Source organism: Oreochromis aureus, linkage group 11 (genome assembly GCF_013358895.1).
Source record: "Oreochromis aureus strain Israel breed Guangdong linkage group 11, ZZ_aureus, whole genome shotgun sequence".
Taxonomy (NCBI): domain Eukaryota; kingdom Metazoa; phylum Chordata; class Actinopteri; order Cichliformes; family Cichlidae; genus Oreochromis; species Oreochromis aureus.
In genome coordinates this window covers 23,604,426-23,620,547 of record NC_052952.1, presented here as the reverse complement: position 1 = coordinate 23,620,547, position 16,122 = coordinate 23,604,426, and the positions used below count along the sequence as shown (strand labels likewise).

The 16,122-nt window shown below is 42.2% G+C and overlaps 1 protein-coding gene across 3 annotated transcripts in view; it reads right to left on the bottom strand.

The window, feature by feature from the left end:
* LOC116323773 (nectin-2-like) overlaps positions 1 to 16,122 on the bottom strand; it is an 84,736-nt gene that overhangs the window by 46,378 nt on the left and 22,236 nt on the right. For all 3 annotated transcript variants that reach the window (XM_031744211.2, XM_031744214.2, XM_031744212.2), the window contains 5 exons: positions 8,022 to 8,131; positions 6,911 to 7,163; positions 1,729 to 2,022; positions 1,475 to 1,592; positions 705 to 853 (listed from right to left, as the gene is read on the bottom strand). In XM_031744211.2, coding sequence (XP_031600071.1) covers positions 705 to 853; positions 1,475 to 1,592; positions 1,729 to 2,022; positions 6,911 to 7,163; positions 8,022 to 8,131 — 924 coding nt within the window. The remainder of the gene's footprint in view (positions 1 to 704; positions 854 to 1,474; positions 1,593 to 1,728; positions 2,023 to 6,910; positions 7,164 to 8,021; positions 8,132 to 16,122) is intronic.

Sequence of the window (16,122 nt, the reverse complement as noted above, 5' to 3'; positions counted from 1 at the left end):
GTAAAGAAGAAAAAAAATAAACATGAAAAGCATGCACATGCAAGCTCTGATCGCTCAGATTCCCTCCCACACACACTCACTCACTCACACAGACAAACACCATGGACGGAGCAGCTGGACCCCTTAGCCCTACACTAAACACCCAAGTTAGTCCTCAGCACAGAGAATGTGTGTTTGTGTGTGTGAATATGTGACATGTGAGGTAGAACAAGGTGCATCCCTGGGGAAGACATGAAAGCAGAGGACACCAGGAAATGTGTAGCCTGTGTGATGAAAGTGCACTTTGTTCCAGTTCATCGGTTCAGATATAAATGTTTTTATGTACAAGCTAAGGGAAACATTTACATGATGAATGAGACCCAAGTGAGTCCCAAGAGTGGGTTTTTTTCACTTTACTTATGAAATGTTCACTGCTTTATTGATGCCTTTACTGTGTACAATTTATCAGCGTGCTGGGGCATTTGCAAGTTGCGCAAATTACCCTTCGTATTGGCTTTAATCTATTTAGAGCCACTGAAGGGTTGATTTGCAGCGACAGGAACAATCATAATGTTAATTCATTATGTCACAGGGAAGTGCACAAATGAGATTGTTTCCGCCGAGAAACGTCACACGATGCTGAAATATGACATTTAAAATGTAAAGGCCACTTAAGCACGTGCCTAATTTTGGCATGCTGCGCTGATCGGTGATACTTAACTCACCTCTGACCAGGATTCCAAACTGTTCTTTGGTTGTCCCGATTTTGTTGTTGACCTCACAGACAAAAGTGGTGTTGACAGACTCGTCCACCTTCTGTACCTTGAGCACATTTTCAACGAGCTCCACTGTAGGTGGAATCTCTCCTGTCATCCTAGAGGGAAACAAGCATATATTGGTATGAGAAAGAAGAGAGTAGGGATGGAAAAATAGGACATTTGACACTGGGGACAGAGAGTCGGATATTTACAGCAACGTGCTGCGTTATACTGTTTCGTCATATTCAGCTAATCTTGATCAGCAGCGCAAAACCAATCAGTTTGCCACCCTTCCCCAAAAGGCAATCCATTATAACACACTGCTGGAGATACAATGGGGACAGCAGGAAAATCAGTATTGCTGGATCCAATCCCAAAATCTCATCTCTTCCATTTTGAACTTCCAGACTTTTTTTTCTTTTTACCAGATTTTGTCACAGTTATGTTAATAGCTGATAATACAGAAAATGGAGACAGACACACACTGTGTTTCTCATTATGCAAGGGTTAAATCTCAAGTCACAGAGTCCATTATGTGAAATTATTCAACTAGCTCCATAATCAGAGCACAGTTCTGTAGTTGCAATAATAAAAGCGCTGATTATAGCTCTGTGAGGACTGTGAAGCTGGGGATGAAGGGTAAGAAAGGTAAGAAAGGGAAAATGTGACTAAAGAAAAACGGGAGAGACGGACAAAGAGATAAGACAATATAGATTTAAGGATGTGCCAATACTCACGACTTCCACTGGACAGTGACTGGAGGGGGGTTTGCATTAGCCTTGCAGGTGAGCTCCACATTTGTGCGGCCAATGTACCAATTGTTGTCATAACCTTCTATGGTTACCTGGGGAGCAACTGGGGGGAAAAAAAAGAATGAATGGGAGGAGGAAATTTAATTAATTTAAAAATGAAGAAAAACCCAATACAATGAGCTCAATTAATCAGGTTAGAATAATTGCTGATGGATGTATGTGCTTGTGAGAGGTCTTACACTGAACTGCTAAATTCATCCTGAAGCTCTCTGGTTTGACCAGGGTCCTGTGCGATACGACACAGGTAATTTCTTTCCCATTGTCGTTTGGCGTTGGGACCATGATGTACTCGCTGATCACCGTCAACGTGTTGTCAGTCCCCGGCTGCTGCTTCGTTGTGTAATTGCCATTGGCTGTAGTCACCCAGGAGATCTCGGCAGCGGGTTGGCCATTTGCTGACTTACAGCTTGCCACAGTGACTGGCTTAGTGCCAGCAACCACTGTTACAGGGGAGGCCGAGTTCTCGGGTTTAGCTGATGGATGGATGAACAACATGACGCAAGGGTGGAGAGTGGAGACAGGGGGAGACACAGAGTGGCAGAGAGAAGATTAAAGGATGTAGAGATAGATAAAATGGAAATAAGACAGCTGAGGGAAAATATATTGTGCACATTATTTATAAACAATTTGAGACACCAGCCGGGCAAAAGCAAATCTAAAACCCGATCTGCATGCATCCTCTGTTGCCCTGCTCAGCCTCTCTCTGCACAGTAAAGATTGAAGTAGGATCAAATATCTGTTATGTTTATTTTATGACAGGATATGTATTGTTACCAGGGAGAAGTCAGTGCACTTCACTTTTTTCAAGCTTCTTGGAAATTAGTTTCTAAATGTATAAATTGTTTGAGAAATTTTACCAGCTCTGAGTAACTCAATACATGAAATTAGAGCTACAAGAAAGTCATTTTCTTCTCTTCACACATTTAAAATGGACATGACTACATGGAATTGCCTGTTGTTGTCAATTCTCTACCACAGAATCATGTATACCTGCAGACAAACACAATAATTAACTATGTTGCTTATTTATCATTTGTTTTGTCCATAATACAGGTATGGGCAGAACTCCTTTGCTTTGTGAACATGTGTACAGTGGCCCTGAGGGGTCAAACGGATGACAGAAATCAAACATGCAAAGGATTTTTCTGAGACACCCTGAAAAGAAGCGAAATATTCATCAGTGATGTGATGGAGAAAAAGATGGAAGGTAACGTGTTTTAATTACATGAGTCATTTAATACTGAATATATGTTTGCTATTAGCAGTTTACTGTTAGCATGTTACTTCTGAAGCTGCTCCATCATGGTCTTGCCCCCACTTAGTTTTATTTCATGATTTATTTTTTCCTTATAAGCTTCTGTTATGTTTTATTCAAATTCCATTCAGTTTTGTAGCTTGTGCATTTTCCCATTTGCGTTTTCTGAAGTTGCAGTGAGTTTGACCACCCAATATGTCCATCATGCATGTGGGCATATCAGGAAGTTAGGTTTGTAGGAGCGCTTACGGATATTTTCTGAAATGCAAATGTTCTGGCGACCAGCCCAGTCCATACCTTGCACTACTACAACTGGCTCCAGACCCCCCATTACCCTGAAGTGCACTGAAAAAGGATGGATGGATGTTCTACCATACTTTCTTGTTTTATGGTTTTTCCATTTTGCTCACAGGTAAGTTTCCCTTTTGCTTTCTTAATCTCCAAGCTCCATAGCAAAGCTGTGACACCATGAGTGCAACGGGTTTCTGCATTGATTACAAGTCATGTTAACATAAATAGCCACATTAACAGCAATTCTCTGGTCATTGTTAAAAACAAAAAGCTATCTCATGATATACATCAAGATTGATTCACTGCTCAGAACCGTACTAAGATCAATTCCTTTCATCAGGGAAGCCAATCTCATTTCTAATAGTACTACTACTACATTAATCTAAGTCAGGTTTACTTCTTTTAAACAATTTATCCCACTTTCTCTATAAATGTCTTGCTGTACAGCCTTTTTGTTGAGTCTCACAGAGGAGAAATAGAAAGCATCACCAGCACCGATCCTCCAAGCATCAGTGATAACAGTGAGGTGAGGTATCTGTGTCAAGCCCAAAGGATACTAAATGAGAACACGTACCCCAGCCACAGCCTGTTCACCCTGCTTTCCATCTGGCAAGCGATACAGACATTTGTTTCCCGTTTCTTTCCTTAGGCTGCAAGACTAAAATTTGAATTCATCCTCTGCACTTCAAGTCAAATAATAGACTTTATTTTTATGACTTATTGTCATAAGAACCTTGAATTTTGCTGTAGTAGTCGTGCAATAAGAATGAATTCTAAATTTAAGCACAAATTCCTCCCTACTGAGAAGACATTAAGATCTTTTATTTGTATTAAGATAAATGTGTTTACTTTTAGTCTGCCCACACTAGTTTTGAGATATGAGTTTTTTTTAAGACTAGAAATGTGGCTTTTCTAAAAGCTTGTTTTAGAAATTGTGGAATTCAAACGCTTCTGCTGACAGATCATTTCATTTACTTTAAGTAATCTTTTACCCATTTTATTCCTTTTTTGGGTTATTGATAGCATGAGTTTTTTGGAGTGTGTACACTCAATCTTTTGCTCCCTAGAGCCAACATTGATAAACAATTACAAGCACCAGTGCAAACACATCCAAACCCTAAATCTTCTGTCACTCTCCCTCCAAACCTTAAATCCATCTATCCCCTCGCTATTCCTATCACACACCACTGATGCACAATTTCCCTGACTGGCCAAATGCATTTCCATATACAATTTCTACATCACTACATGATCTGAGTTATCCTCACCTCCATCTTCTCTACCCTTTTCTTAATTGCCCTCTCTGATACTAGTGTGGGATCAGAGGAAAGCAGGCAGGACAGGAGCTGACAGCAGGCATGACAAGTAGCTAGATCAATATACTGCCTAGGGGGAAGCATGGGGGCATGATGCTTTGGAGAGAGGGGAGCAGGGCAGAGGCACTGGTGCTGGGCCAAGGTTAGACCAATGGTTCCATTGCATTAACAAGAACACAATTGATCTGACAATACCACTTATAATAGCAATTAAGCCTAGCTGCACATGCTTTTAACCTGCATACTACCTTTGGGGGAAGGTTTGAGGTAGAGGAAAGCAGAGTTAGAGGGAAGATCCTTTGCATTCATACAGTTTGCAAGTTACATACGCATGGGTTCACTACAAACAGATGAGTGACAAATTTAAGGAAAAGACCAACACACACTAGCTTTAATTTGCCTTGCAAAGACACAATGAGTCTCTAGAAACTCAGACAAAACATGAAAAGAGGTTTTTGGTTGGAAAAGCCAATTTAACTGACAGTTAAACACAGTTGGCCAATTCCTCTTTTTATAAATCGCTTGACTACTCAATTAATTCATGGTGTGAAAGTCTGTAAAAAACCTCAAGCTTCAAATCTTTCATAGGAAATGGTGCTGGGTTCCTGTGCACCTGACGAAAAGCCGCTGGGGGAAGGTTTGAAAAACGCTTGTTGTTGAGTGGTATCCTCGTGTAACACATTTAACAGGAAACATTCAAAAAGTCCTTGGGAGACAAAAAGCTGCAATGGCTTTGAACCCAGGAGTGCATGTTGGCAAACAGCAACAAATGCAACAAGCTGGGAAGTTACCCCTTGACAAATAGAGCTGTAAAGCCACGACTCAGCATGATGCACAATACACAGGGTTCAGGATCTCTTAAAAATGAGTTTGTAGGGTTTCAGGAAGTCAATCCCAGAGTAGAGTAGCGGTGGTGTTGCAGATGTTTAACACTCGTATTCACGCTAGAAGCTTTTTAGGTTCAGTAGTGCAAGAAATTTAACTAAAGATTAAAAAAAATGCAAAAACAAAATCTTGGAAAAAGAAATCATTTTTGTAGTTTTGCCTCCGTGCACCACAGAGAGGTTTTTTAAACTCAAACAATCAAGATGTGATTGAAGTGCAGACTTTCAGCTTTAATTCAAGGGGTTTAACAAAAGTATTGCAAAAACTGTTTATGAACTAAAGACATTGTTATGCCCAGCCCCCATTTTCAGATGCTCAAGAAATAAATAATAGGACATCATTTTAAACATTGGGATTGCTTCATAATATGATGAAAATCTTTCGTAGTCAATGACTGTCCCAGGTCTAGCTCTCATTAGAGTTTTATACTCAACTGAAAAGCTGCTCTGTTGGGCGAGCTCAGGTGACTGACTTAGCTATTGAAGAAAATCCCATTTCTTGCCTTGAGAAACTCTTGGGTTGCTTTTACACTATGCTTTGGGGCATTATCCATTTGGATTGTGAAGCGCTGTCTGATCAGTTTTGCAGCATTTGGATGAATATGAGCAGACAGTATAGCCTCGTACTCTTCACAGTTTCTGCCATAATATTGTCTCCACTATGTTGAACAGATAATATGGTATCAGATCACAAGTTGTTTCTCTCCTCCTCTGCACTTTTCTCTTCCTATCGTTTTAGCACAACTTCATCTTGGTTTTATCCTCACAAATAATCTTTTCAGGTCTGTTCTGGCTCTTTTTCTGACCAAGTCTAATCTGGTCTTCTTGTTCTTAAGTGTAACCAGTGGTTTGTCCATTTCTGTAAACTCAGTATTTCCATTTATAAAGACATTTTTGCGCTTCATAGCACAAAAAAAAAAAAAAGAAAAGACTTTGGCAATGATATACCAACCTGCTTCAGAATGTTCTTGGTGAAATGTCATGTTGTGTTTAAGGTCTTTGGGCCCTTTTCATTTTCGGAGCTGGCCAGTGAACCCAGTCTTGTTAAGAATGTACCAAAGATGTGAGTTGACCACTTCTGAAGTTTTAAAAATGTCCGTTACTCTTACTAGTTTTATTAGAGGTGGTTGGAGGTGAAAGTCTGCACTTTAATAACATGTTGGTTATTTGATTAAAATGTACTGTGGTGGTGTACACAGGCAAAACTACAGCACAAGAAAATTAGAGACCAAACTGTAACTGGACACTTGGATAGGTAAAATTATAATTGCAATAACAATAATCATCTTCTGGCACATCAAACACCATCCATTTTTATAATTTTAAATAAAATTGGCATTCTTCAAGAAATTACCTGAAATTCCAACTGGATGTTATTCATGAAGTCTTAAGAGTAAAGATGAAAGCTTGAGATGGGAAAAATCTCTCTTTCTTATTAAATTCTAGCAGATTTGGTTGCTTCACAAACCACAAGTCCAAATTTTTAAGGGGTTCAGAGGTTCAGCTTCTTGGAGATAAAGCATTCATGCCTCTGTGCCATTAAGCACCGAGGCTTTTTCCTTGATTTATAACACCTTTTCTTAAGCTTAGTGCGTAGAGTACATTAGTGACCTACCTAGCATGACCAGCTGGGTGGTGCCACGGACATTTCCACCAGGGTAGGTAGCAAATTCGCAGGCGTACTTCCCCTCATCAGTCATCCTAACATCAGTGATCTGGATAGAAGGGCTGTCCACCTTTGGAGGACTGGGCACGAAGCTGACTCTGCCTTTCACAGGTGAGCTAGGATAGCTGGGCTCATTCCCGGGGAGAAAAACAGCTATGTTGACTGGTTCTTGGGTTGGCTCTGGCACGTACATCCATGTGACCTATGATGGCGCACACAGAGAGGGTCAGTGGACGGGAAGCATAGAGAGACAATGAAAAACAGCAGACCTCGTTCATCATGGCATTGATAAGCGACACCGCGACAGCATTTTAAGATATCCACGTTTAATGTAAACTCCACAGGGTTGCGTACACGGCATCACAATTAAGTGGGGAGCAGGTATGAATATGGATGCGAGTTTTTCAGGAGAAGTACTCTCTCGACTGTTCTTAGCAGAACCAAGCAGAGCTGTGCACTTCCAGCTTCATTGAAATGCAGCTAAGAAGTGCAGCCATTACCATATTCAATCCCCTAAAGCAAAATGAAGCTTAGCATTGTTTGTTTGGAGTAATAAAACATTAAGCCTAAATGTGACAAAAACCTATTGCTGGCCTCTGGATTATTTCTGTGAGCCATGATTTGTTAGATTAGGTGCAATGTGGCAAATAAACAAGGCACATGGAGCCATATTCTGATTTTTCTTGGTTAATTTTATTGAAGTGAATTGCTTTTTCCACCTTAGACACAGTTTTATGGACCCGCAGAATCAAATCAGTGAGTAAATGACTACTTTATTTACAGGAAAATTGTCATAATTTGAGTCAAATATTAAATCCACTTAAAGTTGGATACCTGCTGGCTTCAAGTGTTAAAGCAAATTGTAACTGCAGTCCCAATTTCACTGAATTGTATTGTGTCAAGTCAGCACAATGAGCTCCAGTTTTGGGATGAAACAGACATTTTTATTTGAATTTCACACAACAAATCTAGTTTGCAGTAGAGAGTATAGTGGTGCAAAGAGGTAATCAAATACTAACCAAAGGGAAACACAACTGCATCATGGGATTGTATATCTTACCATTGAAAGCTGTACCCCAGTGGGATCAGCAAAGGCACAGCGCAGGTTGACTGTCTGGCCAGGATACGATGTCACCTCTTGGTCTACCTTCACACGCTGACCTGAAGCTCCTGAACAAAACAAAAGAGAAAAAAAAAAAAAAAAAAAGCGCATTACTCTCAATGTTTTCCTTTAAACACAAACTACAGGAGAAAGCAAAGAAAAGGAACTGTGTTGGTACAAAGCAAAGATAAATGAGGACACTATAGAAGTGTGTGTGATACACAGGACAGCATTACTGAACTCAGGCAAGTAGGCCAAGAGTCTGGTACCTCTCCATGACAGTGCGTGCGCGGACAGATTGGTGATGGGGGGGAATGAAGTTGTGTGTTGGGGGAGAAGAAAAAAAAAAAAAAAAAAAAAAAGAAGAGGAGGATAGCCTGTTCTTTTTTACCCATAGGTCATAAATCATGTGGATGGGTTATGCTTTTCATAGCCTGCCATTTTCTGTGCCGACACATTCCTGTGTAACAGCAAAGAGTCAAAATAAATATGCTTTTCTTAGTGCGTTTTGTCAGTGGGTGTGTGAGAAACAGAACGAGCGAAGGAGCTTTAGAACGACAATCTGTGCAAGTGTGTGTGTGTCCGTCTGTGTGTGTGTAATCCAGGTCTCTGTGAAAAATGTAATTACTTGTATGAGTAAGCGCGCATTAGTGTATGTCAGCAAGATGGCACCTGTTTTAAGTAAGAGTGGATTACCGGCGGATACACAACTTCAAATGTCTGCAGCCAGGCCTACATTTCCATAAGAGTGTGTGCGCTCGCAGTGTGTTTACCGGGAAGCTACAGACACACGCACACACACATAGAATGAGCAAAACACAATTTCCCCTAAAGACAAACAATTACTTGAAAAACTAGTTCCACTAGTTTGTGCTGAGCTCAAGCTGTTGTGTTGAAACTAATATGATCTGCTGCACTGGCAGAACACACACAAAAAAAGCACCCACACACAAACGAAACCCATACGTAAGGAGATAAGAGGAAAGGGCACTGCTGTCTTTCTCGTTTGACGAGCAATAAACACCGCACCCTCTCTTCTCAAGGGAGACCTGAGATATCAATACATAGAAAGAGAAGAGGCAGGAATGAGTGAAGAACTGAGTGGGAAAGTGGAAGAAAGCAAGCCTTTCCTAGAATAACACCAGCTCTCCCAGGACCAGCCCAATTTACAACCACAAAACAACCCCCTTGTAGCCACAGAGGAACCTCTGGACAACCACTAAACAGCCCGTGGGATCAGCAGCGAGCCTTATTGGGCTGAAAAGATGAACAAGTTGTTGTTTTTTAAATTTTATTTTGCTTGAAGACTCATGCACGAACATAGCTATGCAAGTCGACACACGGCGAGCATGCGCACACACACAGAGGCATCAAATTACTGCTTTATTGTCAAGCACCTGGCCTGTAATGTTTCAAATGTCTAGAGCATTATGTAAAGATCACGCTACACTCCTTTGTCAGCCTACTTAAACAAGTCAGACTAATACAGATTAGGTTTGGGAGTGGGAGCCTGACTCTGGTTATAAAAATGATGTAGCAGAGGAGGAGAAAAGAGGATAAAAGGTTATTGAATACCTTGATTACTAGTCTTGATTGTAGTATAAGGACTCAGCGGCATGTCAGAGATCATTACAGTGTGGGATTGACGGTAACTTACTCCTCATTTCGTTTATGTGCAAATTCATACACACACATCTATTATGTCCACACAAAAATGTGGGGGCAAACTGAGCCAGGCCTGTTGTCTGTCATTTGGAGGCAATAAGATGAGAGCCACCACGGGTCAACTCCTGCCAGAGCTCAGATGAGAGACAGGGCCAGCCTTATGAGACTCCCTACAGCCACGGGGAAATGAATATTGCACACAAGACATACAGAGACTTGCGCAACCTCATTCTCTGTGATAGTCCCCAAACCCCGGCCCCGAAGGCTCAGACTCTGTGTCATTAGAACAGCAGACAGGGAGAAAGAAAAGTCAGTGTGTGCATGTTCATCTACACAAACAGACTTTTGGAAATGATGAGACAAGGCAGCATTAAAAAAAAAAAAAAAAAAAAAAAGTAATCGAGACACATTTTGAGTGCATCAGTCACATTAAAACACAAGACAGAGAGACTGGAGGCGGAGGGGGACAAGAACTAAGGGAATTAGTGAATAGAAGACAGTTCAAGGGTAAGAGTGAGAAGAATAGGGGAGAGACCGAGGGAGAGAAAGAGAGGGTTGGAGGGGAGGAGAGTAAGAACAGAAGCCTTATGTCACCGCTGCTCTACTTTACAGTAGCTCTGCTGCCTGCAGGTGACATACAAGCATCACCAAATGCACATGAACAAACGAAACACATGCACACACAAACTGCCCTCCTCAACATCCTTAAGTAGTCAGATGTCGGCATCCGAAGTACTGTCACCTATCATTATGTCTTTTAACACCCACATGATGTGCATGCACAGACACACACATTATTGCTGATGGCACTGTGACAGCCCTGCCATATTAACACAGTCCTCTCTGATCCTCTGCCTGGTCACGCTGACATTTCCCACCATCCATCAGTGAAGAGGGAAATGAATCAGAGAGGAAGAAGGAGAGGAAGTATGCTGGGAGGACGGAAGGATGAAAAGAGGAGACGAGAGACAGGCTGGGAATGCCAAAGTGATGGAGGATGAGAGCGGAGGAGGGGAGGGGGGCGAAGTGCAAGAAAAGTGGGGATGAAAGGGTGCGAAGAGAATGCGATGCCAGGAATAGAGAATGAAAGAGGGAGCGAAGAGAGAACGTGGCGATAGAAGAGGAGAGGAGGAGGAGGAGGATCTTAAAGGGGAGACAGTGTGAGCTATGAACAAGGTTAATAGGAGACAGCTGAGGGACCAAAAAAAAAAAAAAAAAAAAAGACATTTAGCAGACGAAATAAGAGGGAGGGGGTTAGCAGAGGGAAAGAGAGACCATGGGAGATGCAGTGGGACCAACTAAAAATGGAGAGGTGGGGGCGCAGGTAGCGAGAAACAGAGCGAGAACAGGCAGACGAGGGGAGAAGAACGGGAGGTGTGGACCTGTGAGACGCTGGGTAGACTCCAAACCTGACCTTGTGAGAAGCACTGTGGATGTGAACAGAGAGCGAAAGCAAAAACTACAGTGAAACAGTATGAATAAACCAGCGGAAGGGGGGGGGGAAGAGCGAGCACGAGCGAAAAAAAGCCAAATCCTAATTTTCTCTGCAGCCCATTTGAGCCAGTCGTGGCTTATAAAACGAACATACGCTTATCAGCCTGTGTCCGCCTGCCTCGCTGCCTGGCTGGCTGACGCCTAATGGCATTCATGTCCTCCATGTCTGATCCTCACTATAGTGGAGAAAAGCAGAGCGTCAGAGGGGACGGGAGTGCAGGCCATCAACTAAAATATCCAATAGTCTTCAGAGCTCAGTGACGCTGTCATTTCATCGAACTAGGGGCTATGCCCTGTCAGGTGGGCTACAATGAAGCTTCGCCATTCTCCATGTTCCTGAAGATTGCTTCCCACTGGTCCACTGTGCATGTTTGTGCGTCTGTGTGGGAGACAGAGAATGTGGGTGGCTTTTCCTTTGGCCTTTCTAGCACATTCCTGTCTCAGTAACCACTCTGGGCTTTCATATTTCTTCAAGGCCTTTATGAATTTCTCCATTTCCATTATTCTCCCATGGTTGTTATTGTTTTGCCCAGGCTTTCCACTCCTTCAGCATAATAACTGATATGGGAAGCAGGGAGCGTCATCACTTTTCTGTCCTGACAGAATCTGTCGCCGCTTGCGCCTTCTCTGATTTGATTTTCCTTTTAAATACTTTCTCCCACTCCCCGTCACAGGTAAACTGAAGATAGATCCACAGCCGTTTTCACAAATGAATCAGTTTGGGACATTTGCCACCGTTACCCTTTCTTACACTTCACTTCAAATATGTTTGCACCACTGAAAAGGGAGGGAGAGGTGACGGAGATGCCTGAAAAGAGTGTTCTGGAGCTAACGCATATCGCACCACATGATAAAAGGTTCTATTCTAATTCTATATTAGGCAAGAACAACCAGTGTTAAAAGTCTAAAATTAACAGACTGTAATCCTCACTCTGGGGAAGAGACGGGGAAACACTCATACATGTAACGTGAATGTTACTTTCCTTACTTAAAAAACAAGAAAGTATATGATAAATATACGATTTATTAAAAGGAGACAAATCTCTTGCAAAAATATACAGAGCTACCCACTGTGGCGAACCCTTGTGACAAGCCGAAAGTAGCTTTAGTGAAATAATAAATGTCAATGTTATTCTTTCAATTTATTTGCATTAGTCTCACTGCAGCTCAATTTGAGCCTTAAGACTACTGCACACTGCTGTCCTTTTCTTTCTCTTAGTCTGAGTGCACCTCCTGAGTGCATTCAAGCAAGTGTTACACCAAACATAAGAGGGAGAAAGCAAGAGAGACGCTTTGACGAGTTCTTCTCTTTGGTCATCTCAAGCGATCGAAGTTTTCAGGTGTGTCAAAGACGTTCCGAGAAAAGCTGCCGTTATAACTGGATGAAAAGCCTCCAGACTCACCCCGTTAAGTTCCTACATGCCATATTTGCTCACCTGGTGGCAAATTATCACCCTATTTGATCTAGCTTCTTAAGTCAGGATCAGACCAGCATCATATCCAGTTAACCAACCAGTGAATGTCTACAATAGACTGTAGACAGGTGTAAAAATGACTCACACTACCACATTGTTTGACCACATTACTAAACAATATCCAGAAGAGGTTTGGGGCATTCAAACTTCCTGAAAAACAAGAAACTTAGCGGTTTACAAAATAGCAAAGCAAGCAAAGCACCATCCATCAGATCGTTTTGCCTCTTCATTGTTCAGAGATCTGGGTTATATTCTCAGTGCAACAGCGTCTTTTAGTTTTTGCGCTGGCCTTGGCTTCTGAATGAGCACGCTGCCAAATACCAGCTTTCTGAAGTTGCTGATGTGTAATTTTGTTTTTTTGAGACACTGGCACAGAAACATGGATTCAATTCCACATTTATTACTGAGGCTTTGTACAGTGAAGTTTATAACATCAGGGCAGTGAGATTTGAGAGTGAGAAACTGTTACAATGAAGCTAATGACCAGATTCAAAGTGGCTTTCATGCATGTGAGGTCATGTACTGTTTACCTTTATTTTATACGGTAACACTGTTTTGAAATGGGTCGATGTACATATGTACACTATGAGCTTGAGCCTGGGGATGCAACGTGATAACAAACCATTTCATTTCTATTCCTCACCAGGGGCTGTAGCTCTTGGCTAGTATCCCTCCTCACAAAATCTTCCCTTTATTGTTTGAGATGAAAGACTGTAATATTTCAGTTTTTGTCACTGGGAACCAACTGTTCATCTTCTTCAAACTCTGTTTGAGCAGCAAAAACTCATAAGCAGAGACAGTCAAACGTGTATTAAAGCGGACAGGTGCCATCTGACGTTTTAGCTAAAATGACCTGCCAGTGTAGCTGCCCTTATAACTCATTTCTGTGTGGTGCTCCCATTGTTGTGTCCATAACAAAATGGCAACACTGCAGTGGATGTGTGTCATGTCCTAACTGCTTCTGGTCTGTTTTAATAGCTGTTATCAGCTGGAGCCTGGAACAGCACCAACCCAAACCTGCTGTCTGCCGCTGCTGTCAGACATCACTGCCTTCTTTGCCTTATGATCGCATAGTCAAATGAACGTGGCCACACATACAGCCACGCAAATCTACAATGAATGTCCGCACGCTGCGCGCGCGCACACACACACACGTAGATCTGGGTACTTTGGTATGCAGGGAGCATTGTCTGGACGGCTTAGCTTGGACAGGCGGGGCAGTTTGACAAGCCAAGAATAAAACTAGGAAATGAAGACTTGAGATGTGTCTCGTCTTCTCATTGACCTTTCCACTGGGCTTACTATAAGGAGCCAATCGATAGCACATGAGAAAGCTACATTTAGAAGTAGCCACTGTGCATTATGGATATCTCCAATGACATCCTAATATTCTATTCATGCTGCTTTTCCAGTGGGAAGTACCGAGTCAAAAACACCAGGGTTAAAAGAAAAGAAAAAGGAGGCACACTTCAGAGACTTTAAGGTTATCACAAGAGATCGACATTTAAAAAAACTCCAGATATTCCACTAACTTGTAAATTTAACACAGAAAAACATTTGGTGTTACAGCAAGGTTGCATGCCGGAGACAGGAGGTAAAACCAACCTCTGTGATGCAACAGCAGTAGGAAAAAAAAAATAGGTGCAAGAAGAAGAGAGTACTAGATTTCACTTTGTTCACAGTGACATGATGAAATATTTGATAACTGACTCCGAACATTGACTGTGGAAAGAAAAAGGGGAATCAGACACACAGGCAGAAAGAGGAAGGAAAGCAGAAACACATGAAATGTAACAGAAGGGGAGAGAAGGAAAAAAAAAAATGGGGGTTTGGAGGGAGGGACAGAGAGACACGAACAGGCTTCAAAGTGCCAAGGAGAAATGAACAGCTGGAGGAGAAATCTGCACCGGGAGGTGTGTATATGTGTGTGTGTTTAGTAAGCGAGTGCATACACACATGCATTTGTATACTGATGCATATTCCTATTTAGTTGCCTGTTTATAACAAACATGCCCTAGGACTTGAGCGAATATCATTTGCAAAAATAAGCATTTGCCAATTCAATTAAGTGTATCGTCTTAATGAAAGAGACCCAGCAGGGAAGTAAAAACCGAAAAATATATATATATATATATTTGTACAATTTATACACTTAAAACTGCGTGCACTTTAGTTCAGAAACCCCAAACCTCCACGTACACAGCTGGACCGTGACCTTAGTCTTGCCGTGAGACTAGTTTATGCACTATGCATGAGTTCAGGAGTAAGAGGAACTAGCAGTGTAGAAGTATTCACGGTGGGATCTCCAAACCATTAAACTGCACAGCCTTTGACATGAAATTACATACACAATAGCTCATGCATACATGTCTCTATGGACCCTTCTCTCCCTCTCTCTCTGCCTTTCTCACACTCCCTCATCCTCCATCCCTCCTTTCTCAGTTATGTACATAAAGAATGTTTCGGGTCAAGCGAGCTACGCCGGGAGAACCGGTTTGAAATACGAATCATGTGTTTCGGGATGAAATTGGAGTTAGTCATTAGAAATGACAGTGGAGGTTTTTTTTCGCTTTACTGCACCGTATCACACCTTGCAACAGGAGGATGAACCTTACACAACACATTGACTCACTTAGCATCTGCCAAAGTGTCACATACAGGAAGTAGAAAAAAACGAAAAAGAGCTGTGTGGTTGTGGTAAGGAAAACTCCCCCAAAAAAACCATTTCCATACACACAACTATGTAAAGCAAACCCATATTTAGACATGAATGTGTGTACGCACACACGCAGGGTGGACAGGCACTCTTCCACAGGGTGAATAATTCATCCACGGTTAAGAACGAAAGCAGTGTGCTCTCCTCCGCCTCTCTTCATTATTGATAAATAAGAACATCTACACTGTACCTGACCCGGAGGGGGTGGGGGGGGGTGATCCAGAGCGAGAGAAAGAGAGTGAGTGAGAGAGAGGTGGTCAAAGAGAGAATGACTCCAGGACACAAAGAAATAAAGCAGCTGTATAAAGCAGAGGTGTATAAGGCATAAAACACAAAAAGGAAAATGGCAAAGGCCATAAAGCACAAGCTCGGTTTTACGGTACCACATGTTTTCATTTGGCGCTGGGCCCGTTTAGGGTCAGTAAAGTCTGGCTTGTAACAGGCAGTTTACTGTGGACAGAAAGGACAGTCCTCCTGAGCCAAACAAGCTGCTTCTATACTCCCTTGCTAGCGCTATTGCTTCAACTGAATAAGTGACTGAATAACTTACTGGCTGGATGGCTGACAGACACCCAGCTCCCCCGCGGCTCCTGGCTCGGCTTTGTCTGTTCAGGCCGTGCACATCATTCTACCTCCACCACTCTTGCCTTCACTCTGCATTGCATCGCTCACTTTGTTTTTTTCCTCCCCATCCTTTTCTCAGTGCTAT